This window comes from Gymnoscopelus microlampas (assembly GCF_963454915.1).
Source record: "Gymnoscopelus microlampas genome assembly, chromosome: 13".
In the NCBI taxonomy this organism is placed as follows: Eukaryota; Metazoa; Chordata; class Actinopteri; order Myctophiformes; family Myctophidae; genus Gymnoscopelus; species Gymnoscopelus microlampas.
The window spans coordinates 7,918,469-7,932,689 of record NC_139950.1 but is presented as its reverse complement, the minus strand read 5'-3'; the positions used below and the strand labels follow the sequence as shown (position 1 = coordinate 7,932,689).

Sequence of the window (14,221 nt, the reverse complement as noted above, 5' to 3'; positions counted from 1 at the left end):
CTTAAGACCTCTACACACTGTACGATATTTGAAATGGTCAGCGAGTGAACAGATCGTTAAGCATTTGACATTGCACGAGTTTCTCTCTTGAAATCGGGCTAAATATATCGTTGTGATTCTCGCACGATTGATTGGCGACAGGGGTTCACTGATTACAAGATATTTCACCACGATGTGATCCCGACCCAATACATACATTTGTTTTTATTCCAAAGGTCTCACGAAAACGTGAAAGGCTCCCATGATATATGCGCGAGACCGAGACAGGACGCTAATGGACGCTCTCCCCCTCTCTGAAACAAACGTTTCAAAAGTCAGCCAGTTCAGCTCAGCAGCAGTGTTGCCGTGTCCGCTTATTATAAGCGAGTTGCTTGTAAAAAATATTGGTGGTTGCGTTTCTTTTTAGCTTATTTCCGTTTCTTTTTAGCTTATTTCCAAAGTGTAGTTGCTTATTTGGCTTTATTTCTTAATGTTGCTTTTTTTCTTTGAAAATAGTTGTGACGTGTTGTGAGCTTGTAGATCGGCTATTTTATTTGTATATAGTTTAAAGTGCTCATGCAGCCTATAGTTGCTTTATTGGGCTTGTTTTCATAGACCTGGTTGCTTATTTCTCGCGCAAAACCTGGCAATACTGTTCAGAGATACGTGCGACACACACACACACACACACACACACACAGGGCTCTCTCTCTGTCTGACCTATTCCCCTATTCCTATTCATGGTTAAGCAGGCTCGCTCACTCTATCAATCTGTTTATCATGTTTAACTAATACAGGACTGGACTGTCTGTACGGTAATATAGCGGTTCTATGCGGGAGGACTAGCCACGGTGCGTCTCTGTTGTATTAGACTCAACAGTGAATCATGCTGATAATAAAATAGTTTTCCCACCAGCTACCGCTGGCTGGTACTGAGCTCTGATTGGCTGTAGCACGGCTCTCATCGGATCCGACAAACCCAAATATCCAACATGCTAGAAAAGTAAAAATGATCGGGAACCGCTCGCCGAGCGCATTTTATTGGGGTGTTTCTTCTCGGAGTACCTTACACACTGCACGATCAACACCTCGCCGAGGAACGCCCGATCTGGACTGAGATCGGTGGTTTTGTCAGCGATCACCCAAAAATATCCCCGAGAGCCATATTGGGTCAAATATCGTACAGTGTGTAGAGGTCTTTATGAACTTCAATCTGCTGGTGTTTTCTTACTGTTGTTGCTGACCACTCTTCTCTTTTTATTCCAGGGCTCATTCAATTCAACCCAAGTCGTGCTACTCATATGATATTTAAATGTCACATTAATACTACATTGATTTTGAGTGATTTTATTTTCCGATTGCCACACACACACACACACACACACACACACACACACACACACACACACACACACACACACACACACACACACACACACACACACACGTGTAGTTTTGGCCTTCATTATATACAGTATTGTATACATGTTATTGTAGGGGTTCTCAAAGTGAGGTCTACAGACCCTCTGGGTTATTTGAGGGGGTTCAAAATAAACCCTTACAGGTCTGTAACTCTAAGAGTAGAGTGTACAAATGGAACTAAATGGATGAGTCATTTGGACCCTTATGGGGACAACACTCTCAGAGTTATGGTGCTTCTTTAAATTAAAGACACACTGAAGCCTGTCTGCCTCCTCCATTGTCTGTGATTCCTTCCCAGCTTTATTGTCTGTATCATAATGGCAAAATCTGAATCATTCTGCTTTTATGCATCAAACCAGTGAATCTTCACACCTCTGGTCCTGAACCAGGGACAATTTGTAATTTAGTAGGCGCTCTGATCCACTGCCACTTATATTTATAATATTGTATTTATAATGTAAGCATTTAGCAGGTGCTATTATCCAGTGTGACTTACAAGTGTGAGATGGGAATAAGCAGAGTAAGCATGAACTCTAGTTATTCTGATCTTGTATTTGTCAATGATGGGACCTGTCAGTGAGGGGAAAAGTTAACCTGTCGCCGTCTCTCTAACACACAGACAGAAAAAATGTGTGTGTGTGGGGGGGGGGGGGGCTACCATGGAGGCTTTGTTGACAGCAGGACTTCATAAACAGGCGTGTTGCCGGTTATACATACACACAGTACTCTCCACTGCTGAGAATTAAAGAGTTTGTTCAACCTCTCTCCTCTTCTCCTCTTTCCCTCCCCTCCCCTCTCCTCCTGACTCTGTGGTGGTAATGGAAAAGAGAACTTTATCCATACAAAATAAATAAAACGATGACTTGTACAACTCCCTCTGACTGCATGCTTTTTGAATGCAAAAAGTATGTATTTCTAATCCCACGATTGTGTAAAATAATTGTGATTATCTCACGTAATTGTGCTCTGACTAGAGTTGGGTAGGTGTTGAATAATAAACAACCTTGTAATTAGATAATAGTGTACACACTGGTTTGAATGCATACATATTATGTGCAAGCCTTGGTTTTCTATGAGCAGGCTGCGACCTCTAGTGGAAGTGGTAGAGTAGTGAACATTTTATTAATGTAATAAAAGCAGTATTATATTAAATACGTATGTCACCATGAAGGAATGTTAGTTGACAGGGAGTCACATAATGTACACACAATCAAATCAGGTGTTAGATTATTTGTGGGTAGCCTACTACAAATGGGAATAATTTCTCTTACATGTATTTGGAGGCTATTAAAAGAGCCGTTTTGGGGTTCTGGCAGTGATAAATGAGTTTAAGCACGTTCTCCACGGATACGGCGGGCCAGCTGGATGTCTTCAGGCATGATGGTCACCCTCTTGGCGTGGATGGCGCACAGGTTGGTGTCTTCAAACAGACCGACCAGATAAGCCTCGGCTGACTCCTGGAGAGCCATGACAGCGGAGCTCTGGAAGCGCAGGTCGGTCTTGACGTCCTGGGCGATCTCCCTCACCAGGCGCTGGAAGGGCTGATAACGCCGGTTTTCCCTCAGAGCCACTGTACCGGGACGGTAGCCTACTGGTTGCCGGTGCGCTCTTACGAGCTGCCATGGTGGCGAGCTGTTTCCTGGGGGCTTTGCCACCGGTGGACTTACGAGCGGTCTGCTTGGTTCTTGCCATGGTGTCTTTCTGGCGCAAATTGCACCCATTTTCTTTCAGTCGCTCTGAGACGCCGTCGTTCTCTGATTGGTCAATGCTCAGGAAACTCCTTCTCTGGGAGGAACCTTTCGCGGCACTAGTAGTGATTGACACACTCACCCCGCGCTCTCGTTCATGATTATGATTGGTGGGGCGCTCACAGACAGTGTCAGTCTCGCATCGTCCCCCACCAGGTCGCCACCTCTGCCCATGCTCAAGGCGGTGTGCTGCCCAACATCCAGGCTGTTCTGCTCCCAAAGAAGACCGAGAAAGCTGCCAAGAAATACTCCTTTCGACTATACAAAACCCACAAATGCTCTTTTAAGAGCTACCCACTATTTCAATATAACGAGTTGCCTATTTCAACACTTATGTGTTCTATTCTATATTGTTTATACCGTGCAATGCGATAACGCGTAACGGTAATGTCACCATCAGTATTCTCAATTGGTCATTTATTCGCGTATACATTAATCACATGCACTGAAACTCACTATCGGTATATATAATAAAACATAGTTTAGATGTTGGCCCTAGATCCAGACATCTGATTAGGCTACTTCAAAACAATGAAAGCCAAATGGAATTAGTTAGTCATCAAGTTAATCACGTTCTCCAGGAAAACCTTGAGGACACCACGGGTCTCCTCGTAGATCAGACCGGAGATACGCTATTTCTGTACCCGGTGGGAACGAGATGATAACGGAGGTTCTGGAGCGGAGGACGAGGCTTTGTTCCAGTGGAAGCCCACTTCCCTTGCAGGTGGTCGTGTGACAGACAGAGGGGTCCCCGCCACAGCACCCACTGCAGACCGTGAGACGGGGATTTCTCCGGGGTTTCAGAGTCCATTGGACGGCAGGTGCATGAGGGAAGGGAAAGGACACGGGCTTGTATTTCCGCGAGTGGAGTGAATGCATGGTCGGAAATCAACTGGTCGGTGGGTGTCTCGGCGGTAAATGTGTTATTAGTTGAATTAGTATGCGGCTGAAGTACAGAGCTGCTGCCGACATCCAGCTGGGGGATTGATCGGCAGCTTGAAGTCTGTCTCCGCCGTGCCTACAGAGTGACTCCTCGCCCCGGGGAGGAGGTGGCAGTAACAGGACCCTGGTGGTCTGGTCACCCACACACACAGTGAGGGCTAATTGCAAGGCGCGATTGTGACTACTATAGATGTCAACATGGAGGATAAAGAAAAACTCTTATAAAGAAACTTTGGGTGGCTCTTAAAAGAGCCTTTGTGGGGTTTGTTCAGTCGAAAGGAGGAGATTTACTTCTTGGCGGCTTTCTTAGTTTTGTTTGTGGGCAGCGGGCGGCCAAATAGTGTGGTTGTCTCTGGCGCTTTGGGCAGCCCCGCCCCCTTCATGGCGGCTCTGGTCCTCGCGTGGCTGGCAGCGACCTTCTTCTCGGCCCTAACCCTGCGAGTGTGAGAGGTCGCTTGACGGCGTTTGGTACGCAGCTTCCTCGCAGCCCGGTGCTCGGCAATCGCTCGCAGTTCGGCCGAGCCCTGCTTGGGGTGACGCTTCCGAGGACCGCTGCTTGTTGCTGATTGAGGTAGAGAAGCGCTGCTGCTGGAAGGAGGAGCAGCATTGCTTTTCTTGGCGGCCTTCAGACCTTCGCTGGCTGCCGGTGTTCGGGAACTTGCGACAAGTCGACCTCCTTGAGTTCGTTGATCCATAATTCGAGATTATGTTACTTTAGACGGGGTTGGAGCTGTATTTATACCTGGAGAGGGGGCGGGGGGGAGAGGAGATGAGAACCATGTAGACTCAACCCAGAGGCGTGTGGCAGACTTTGTGTTTTCTGTACAACTAAAATCAAATAAAATACACACTTAGCGAATATATTGAAGTAAAACAAAACATGGAGCAGATAGCAGACACGTTTCACTTCATAATAAAATCATGTGGAGGGCTTATGATTCCTGCGTTTGGTTTGGAGACTCAAAAAAATCACATATTCACTGTTAATATACACTGTTTAACACAACATGACAGAGGGTCGATGCCTAACTAACACAATGCTCTCTAGCAGGCATTGATTGATTGATTGAAAACATGATTTAGTTTGTACATAGTGACATTAAATGACAGACAGACATACACTATGCAGAACATCATATGCAGTTTATAAATGAAAAAATTGAAAAATAAGAAATATTTGCTATTGTGCTCTGTGTGTGTGGCAGGAGGAGGAGTCGGATGATGTCATAGCCAGGTCATTGAGTGTTCAGCTGGGATAGACAGCAGACGTGTCCTAGTCTGACATCGCTTCCAGAGCCTAGGAGCTGGCTATAAAGGTGTCTGTCTGTCTGTCCGTTCGTCCAACAGTCTCTCTGCTATCAAGGTTGTTTAGTGTGTGTTTGTCTTTCTCTCCTAGTTCCATTTAAGTCATTTCACTCAAATATTGTCATGAAATTGAATAGTGTCCACTCTTTGTGTGTGTGTGTGTGTGTGTGTCTTTGTTTAGAAAACTAATACACATTGCATTTTATGTCTAACTTTTTTTGTCCAGGGAGACCGGCATCGACGGAGAATAGACTGCTTTCTCGGTTCAACTCTTCTTGTGGCCTGCCACAGTCTTACTGCATGTGAGTAGATACTGTTGGTGTATCTTTATGTGCATGTGTGTAGTCTCACAAACATGATATTCCTATATCTCCACTCTATCCTACTCTGACTGGTACTGCCGATCTATTTCCTATGTGTAATACAGTACAGTAATAAAAGTCAGAGGTTTTAAAATTTCAAATCCGTATTCATTTGTTTCAGCTCAGGGAGCAACCGATGGAGAGACCAGTTGAGGCCTTTTCAGATCCTCCAGATCTTGGCCAAAATGAAGGGCATCCAAGCTCCACGCACAGAGGCAGACGGCAGCTCACTGTCCTTTGTAGGAAAACAATACAGCCTTAAGGACTTTGGTACTTTCATTCACTAATGCAATGATCTTAGATTTTCTCCACTTTTCAAAATTGCATTCATATAAACCTCCTGTGTATCTGTTGCTATTTACTGTGTGTGTGTGTGTGTGTGTGTGTGTGTGTGTGTGTGTGTGTGTGTGTGTGTGTGTGTGTGTGTGTGTGTGTGTGTGTGTGTGTGTGTGTGTGTGTGTGTGTGTGTGTGTGCGCACACACAGAAATGTACACGGAAAGTTTTCATTGAGGTGTGTGTGTGTAGTTTTGGCCTTCATTATATACAGTGTTGTATACATATTATTGTAGGGGTTCTCAAAGTGACCCTCTACAAAATAAATACAACGATGACATACAACTCCCTCTGGCTGCATGCTTTCTGAATGCAAAAAGTATGTATTTCTAATCCCACGATTGTATAAAATAATTGTGATTATCTCACGTAATTGTGCTCTGACTAGAGTTGGGTAGAAGGTGTTGAATAATAAACAACCTTATGGGAATTAGATAATAGTCTACACACTGGTTTGAATGCATACAGAAGCAGGCTGTGACCTCTAGTGGAAGTGGTAGAGTAGTGAAGAACATTTTATTAATGGATTGTCATATTAATGTCAGTCTGAAAATAAATAGTATTATATTAAATACTAGGGGTGTGCCGATACACTAATTTCACCAAACGATACGATATTTGGCTCACAACTTCGATACGATATCGATACGATACGCACTTTTTATTATGAAAATATATGGGGGAGGAAAAAAGTAAATGCAAACTTGTAGCTTTTCAGCTACAATAGCCCTTTTCAATCCAAATAGGGCAATAGTGTGACACCTGACCCGAAAAAAAACAAACATGTCACCCTTTTCACCTCGGGGCTGTTTGCATGCCTGATTGTAATGATTGTTAAAAAAAAAATCGAAACGATACATCGTCACAAAAACGTATCGCGATATATCTGCACACCCCTATTAAATACGTATGTCACATAATGTCCACACAATCAAATCAGGTGTTATATTATTAGTGGGTTCGGTCCGTTGTCTTCTGCTATTTAACTGCCATGGCCTTCCTCTTCTCCATGCACCTTATGTATATTTTACACTACTAATATTAGGAATATTTTTTAGAACACTTTTTGCTTTATTCCATGAATACAGAAAAACAAATATACAACTCCGTCTGTTTTTTTTCTTGCCAGCACACATGCTGTTCCGTTTATGTTGCTATGGAAACACTATGTAATGCAATATAACAGCAATTAATGTCGGAGAACACAGTACAACACAAACAAACACAATAGAAGACACTACAACACAATGAAATAGAACACAACGGGTACATTTTCTGCTTTTCAAATACAAAACATAAAATGTTTAAGTTAACCACTTTTAACCTGCCGTCCCTATTTAGAGCATGTCATAGCAGGCAAATGTCAACAAGCTCACAACACACCGCTACACACTGAGCTTGTAGATCGTCTATTTTCGCCATGCGACACTATCCTACAACAGAAAGAACAACTGGTCTCGACCAGACGTGAGATCTCAGCGTACCGTAGGATAAAGCCCACGTCAGGATATATTGATAAATGCCGAAAATTGCGGTGATTACGCCGTACGCTCATTATTCGGGCTGCACCACGTTGATAAATGAGGGCCCATATGCCTATATATGGGTGTACTGAACTATCTAGCTGGCTTAGGTGGTTCCACCAGTATGGTGTGTCGGTCAGGACACAGAGACAGGACTTTGATTGTAATAGACTTTAGTTCCAGAGCTTGGGCACACCATAGAATACTTGGTTGTGGTCTAAACAGAAAATAATCAACATCAGTAAATAGTATAAAAGACAGGAAATACAATAAACACAATTAGCATAAACATGACTGCCAGTTAGGACATTAGGATAAATTTGCTCTAATAAAATGCACACAGCATCTAACATAGAGTCTATCCATTAGCAAGGTTTGGGTTAACTAACCCTATGACCTCAAAGGCTAACACACCATGTACAACAGTTACATAACAAACTAGAAAATGTGCTCCTCGGAGCACAAGTCTCCGCCAGCAGACCCGTGCTATTTTAACCAAAGGAAATCACATACCCTATCTTTAACCATAGTTTTCTAGAAATGTTCTAATTCTTACTAAAAATAGAACATGTTACTATATCATAGCAATTATATTATTATGGCAATAACTAATGAGATACGGAGGTGGTAAGGAACCACAATCAAATCAACCATTGTTACTACGCATTTAGATCTGAGGCTGAGTCTACAAATGATTTCCACAATCAAATCAGCCAGGATTTGACCACAATCAAATCAGCCATTGTTACTACGCATTTAGATCTGAGGCTGACTCTACAAATGATTTTCGGTAGGGTAAGTAAGGTAAGTGAGGTAAGACAGGATTAATCCTGTCTTACCTCACTTCAAAAGACATAAATGGTCTTTTGAAGTGACACACCTATTTATAGGTCTCTATTTCATCATGCGTGGTCTCGCTAGCCAATCAAAGCACACCCTTTCAACATATTGCCACGTGTCACGTGAGGCTTGACCAATGTTAGCTTGGCTGAGGTGGGGGGGGGGGACACAGGTGGACGAGAATGAACGCGGAGACAATAAACGTACATTAACCACTTAAACCCCATATCGTTAACCGGAGTCCCTCAGGGCTCAATACTAGTGAAGTTTCTGTTTTATGTTATTGTGGGGAAAGCTTTCGCTGACAATAGCCGACCGCGTCGTGTTGTGAGCTTGCCGATCTGCTATTTTCAGCTAAAGCTTTCCCCACAATACCGATGCTGGGGTTGAAGCGGTTAATCGCTTCTAAGCACACAGTGGAAGGACTGTGGGAATTGTGGAAAGGTGGAAAAGTCCAAGTGGACTGACTTAACTAATCAAATGTCCGGTGTGGGGAATTTTACATCATTTGTGTGAGATTTGGAGAGCAGGAGCAAAAATATGTAAAAAAAAAACAAACAGACAATGTAGTTAGATGCAAATGGGCATGGCCTATATGGAGAGTTGCATCATGATCCAAGAAATCCAGTTGTCCAGAATCGCCAATCCAACCAAAAGCCCATAGGCCTATATGGACATTCCAATATATGGGCATATGTAACGCCGAGGATTCGAACCCGGGCCTCCCACGAGGAAAGCCAACATATAGCTCGGGGGAAATATTAGACTTTTAGGCCATCAGGCCGAGGTTGTGAGCCACTCTGCTACGCTCACCCCCCTAACTATACAGTCGAACATACAGACACACGTCCAGAGATTTTGCGCATTTATTGTAAGATAATCTCAATATGAAATAAAAATAAAAATGAATTAAAATTAAAAACTTGAATTGACCCTGACCCCGAGGGAGCTCAGAGATCCATCGTGTTGAGATCCACCTGCCCCATACGCCGTCTACTGAAGCACACGGACCTCAGACGCTGGCAGAAGTCTAACTCCTCCTCACACTCCTCTTTCCCCTGCAGGTCATTGGCTCGCAGTCGGAGCAGCTCCTCGAGGCTCAGAGCAGGCCTCCGGCAGACCCGAACCCCCTGGGGGCATTCCTCCACCAAGCAGCACAGCGCGCCAAGGACGTGTTCGTGAGCGGCCGAGTGCGGCGAGTGAAGAATAGCCACCAGCTGTTGCACCGCGCCCATGGACAGAACCGCGTCTTTCTGCTCCGGGTGCGCCGTGAGGATTTTGAGCAGCAGAAAGGCCCACTTGGTCCTCAGCTTCTCGTCGGCAGACTGCATCCCTCGCATCAGCATCGAGAAGCCGTCGTGAGACAGGAACGCCTCGAACCCCGACCGCTCCTCCCCGACCAGACATGACACGGCGTACAGGGTTTTCACTCTGACCGTAGGATGGGGGTCAGAGTCGGTCAGCTGCAGTAGCTCGGGCAGTGCGCCCATGTTGAGCAGGTAGCGCTGCACCTCCGGCATGTTCTGGGCGCTGGAGGCGACGAGCTGGGCGGCGCGCCACCTCACCCCGCTTCGAGCGTGACGCAGGCACTGGGTGACGCACAACTGCAGTCCACCCAGAGTCATCAGGTCTCTGGCATTGTCCAGATTCTCGCACAAGTCTGATAGAAGGTCCAGAGCCATTTCTCGCTCATCCTCATCATGCTGCTCTCTCTCCCCCTCTCCTGGCTTTCTCTCCTCCTCTCCTCCCTCTCTCTCCTTAACGCTCATGTCATCTGTGCGTAGGACAATTAAGCACTGCTTCATCTGCTCCACCTCGTCCATCTGCCCTCTACACACCTCTGCGAGAGCTCCTCTCAACCACTCTTCTCTGTCCTTTGGCATGGGCTCAACAGGGGCAGAGGCGTCATCTGCAGAAGATCCTGCCTCTAATGACATCTGAAGGACCCCCTGGAGATTATGGAGATGTCGTCTGCCTTCTTCCATAGCTCTTTCCCGGTGTGCTGTTTTCAAGGCTAATTCCACAAAGTCCAAGAAGATAAACACTGCTAACCAGCACATATATGAATATGATAACGCTAGAATATTCTAGCTCGATGATCTCATGAGTGACATCACTGCAATTGCGTGGTGGCAGTTTGCGACGTCAATCTGACGTGATACTGACGTCCAAATATGGATTTCCCATTCCGCACATGTTCCATAGGGCCATATTTGATCAAGATGATTGGCAGGACGGTGGATTTGAGATAATGAGTCCACAAAATGTGACAAAATATTTACTATGTGAAAAAGGAAGGCCTTCACTTTTATGGAATGCCACCATCGAAGACGCCCCTTGAAAATAAATGCAGAAGTCAGTTACAAGCAATAAAAATGTCATGTCTGGACAGACATTGATGTAAACTGCAACTGGTTAGTGGAGGCATACAGCCGTAGCCTATTTCTAGTATATTATATAATATTTGTATTAACCACAACCCTGGGGTCACTATTTTAGGTGATATGTTTAAAAAATATTCAACATTTTAAGCTGATTTATTTTTCAAAAGTAGCAAGAAAAAAAAAAGATCTATATGCTATGCAGAGTATTCTGTATATTACTGTACACTATTAGGTTGATGATAAATATCAAACTGTCCTCCCATCATTCAACAGGGGCACGGTGTTTTAAATGTCGGTCACTGTCCCCCTCTACTGGTTAAATCGGGTACTGTTCTTTTTGTGTTTGTTTTGCTGTTCAAATGGTATTAGTATTAGAACTGTTGATTGGGATCAGCTGTTAAACCACTTACATCATTTTGATATGGGTGAACAATAGACCAATTATTTGTTAAGCAACATTGAGACTGGACGCACAGGTGATTGTTTCATCAATCAATTCCAAACATATTGTTTTGGGGTGCGCTGGTTTCAGTACATTCAACCTCCTCTTGTGTGTTGGCTAGTGAGGCGCGTCCTAGCGAGACCCGTGTCATTTGGTGCCGGCCTGCGCGCGCATACTGGTTCTTATCAGTTTTACGTCGTCTGTTAAGGGGTCTATTGACATGACCAAATCATGATATGAGGGTAATTTTCACTAATGTAATTCGACACACGACAACCTGTAGGCTACTCTGTTGCGAAGGTATGTTCCTTTAAAGCAGCAACATTTGTGTGTGTGTGCATAATGTGCTGAAGATATATATATATATATATATATATATATATATATATATATATATATATATATATATATATATATATATATATATATATATATATATATATATATATATATATATATATATATATATATATATATATATATATATATATATATATATATATATGTCACCACGGGTCTCCTTAGACCGGAGCTACGCTTCACGCCGCCACGGCGAGCCAGACGGCGGATAGCGGGCTTGGTTATAACGAAGCACCTTGCGATGACATTTCACTTGCCATGATGGGGCTATAGGAGAAGGAACTCTGTATAGAAAGTGTGGTGGCTCTTAAAAGAGCCTTTGTGGGGTTCTGTATGTCGATTTATTTCTTTGTTTTTTTTCTGGTAGTCTTGGGTTGAAGCGGTCGGCCGAACAGGGTCTGTGGCGCTTCCACTTTAGGCGCTGGAGGCAAGCCTTTTAGGGCGTCTCTGTTCTTTGCGTCCGCGGCAGCGACTCTCTTAGTGGCTACAGTTCTGCGCTTATAATGTGTGACGGCCTGGTGCTGCTTCTTCTTTATTTTTCTGGCCGCGCGACGCTTGATCTTGGCTTTAGCCTTGAACGCAACAGTGTGGATGGTCTCGCCGCCATGGTTATTCTTAGCGGCCGCCTTGACACCCTGCTGGGTGGGAGGTATTGCCGGGACCGGGATCCTTCCTACTTGAAGTCGGTTCATCGTTGATGTTGTCCAGGTTAACAATTTTAATCCTGGTGCCCGATGAGGCTATTTATGTGAAATGGGCCCCAGGGAGACACTCCTACTAATGTTCCCCACCAATCAGAAAGCAGTGACGTGTTCTGAAGAATATTGGGACAGTTGTGTTTTCTCCACAAATACAATCAACTAAATTACAGACAGAGAAATATATTTAAGTCAAATAAAACATGGAGCAGACAGCAGACAGCTTTCACTTCATAATCAAATCACGTGGAGTTTTGAGGACTCCTGCGTTTTGTTTGGAGATGTTTAAAACCTCTTAAAAACACAAGTAGCACATTAAGCCACCTAGAGATGATGGGCTCTGTGTGCATTGACTCTACATGGTTCTCATTACTGTTTCGCAGCTTTTTAGGCAACGCCCAGTACAAAGCAGGCTGCCTGACTTCCTATACGTCCTCAGAAGTAGAACACGTTTAAAGGAGGAGTTCACCCAAAAAAGACTAAACCACAACACAGCTGTGACCATGCAGTGTGGAAAAAACGTATCTACAATCTACAACCTTAAAACACACCAGAGGATTGATACTGGAGAAAAAACATATCACTGTGACCAGTGTGGGAGCAGGTTTATAACAAAAGCTCACCTAAAAGGTTCACCAGATAATTCACACTGGAGAAAAAACATATCAGTGTGACCGTCAGTGTGGGAGCAAGTTTAAGACCAACGTTGAGTTAATGAAACACCAGAGAAACCCTATGGTTGTGATCAGTGTGGGAACTTCACTCAATTTTCAAACCTTAAAACACACCAGAGAATTCACACAGGAGAAATGCTATATCACTGTGACCAGTATGGGAAGGCTTTTAATAAGTCACAAGCTTGTGCACACAGGATTTAAATCCTGGCTTGCAGTCAATGTGGAAAGGGTCTTACTACTTCAGGAGGTCTAAAATATCATGAGCGCACACATATGTAAGGAAAACCCTATCATTGTGAATAGTATGACAAGACGTCTGTGGAAAGAGATCGGAACAATGTTTAAAATAGTCAAATGACGTTGTCATATGTCATAGATGTATTTAGATACTATTTCTAGTTGTTTAGTAAACTGTTTACAAATGTATATGATCATGTTCATTATAGATGAACAATAGGCACCACTTTTAACTGATCATTTCCACAATTAAATTAGCAGTAGTCTTTTAACTTTGTAGTGAATGTCCCTCAATGTCCTGTTTCTCTAGACTCTTAATGTGTTTGTTATGACTGTTAACTTTATAATACTATTTATTTTCAGACTGACATTAATATGACAATCCATTAATAAAATGTTCTTCACTACTCTACCACTTCCACTAGAGGTCGCAGCCTGCTTCTGTATGCATTCAAACCAGTGTGTACACTATTATCTAATTCCCATAAGGTTGTTTATTATTCAACACCTTCTACCCAACTCTAGTCAGAGCACAATTACGTGAGATAATCACAATTATTTTATACAATCGTGGGATTAGAAATACATACTTTTTGCATTCAGAAAGCATGCAGCCAGAGGGAGTTGTATGTCATCGTTGTATTTATTTTGTAGAGGGTCACTTTGAGAACCCCTACAATAATATGTATACAACACTGTATATAATGAAGGCCAAAACTACACACACACACCTCAATGAAAACTTTCCGTGTACATTTCTGTGTGTGCGCACACACACACACACACACACACACACACACAGTAAATAGCAACAGATACACAGGAGGTTTATATGAATGCAATTTTGAAAAGTGGAGAAAATCTAAGATCATTGCATTAGTGAATGAAAGTACCAAAGTCCTTAAGGCTGTATTGTTTTCCTACAAAGGACAGTGAGCTGCCGTCTGCCTCTGTGCGTGGAGCTTGGA

General features: G+C 43.6%; 1 protein-coding gene across 1 annotated transcript; it reads right to left on the bottom strand.

Annotated features, from left to right (window-relative positions):
- Positions 1 to 9,405: 9,405 nt before the first annotated feature.
- LOC311058508 (hsp70-binding protein 1-like) lies at positions 9,406 to 10,440 on the bottom strand (the record flags this gene model as incomplete). Its single annotated transcript, XM_084075969.1, has 1 exon — positions 9,406 to 10,440. The coding sequence occupies one exon, from the start codon at positions 10,438 to 10,440 to the stop codon at positions 9,406 to 9,408; it is 1,035 nt and encodes a 344-aa protein (XP_083932095.1).
- Positions 10,441 to 14,221: the final 3,781 nt, after the last annotated feature.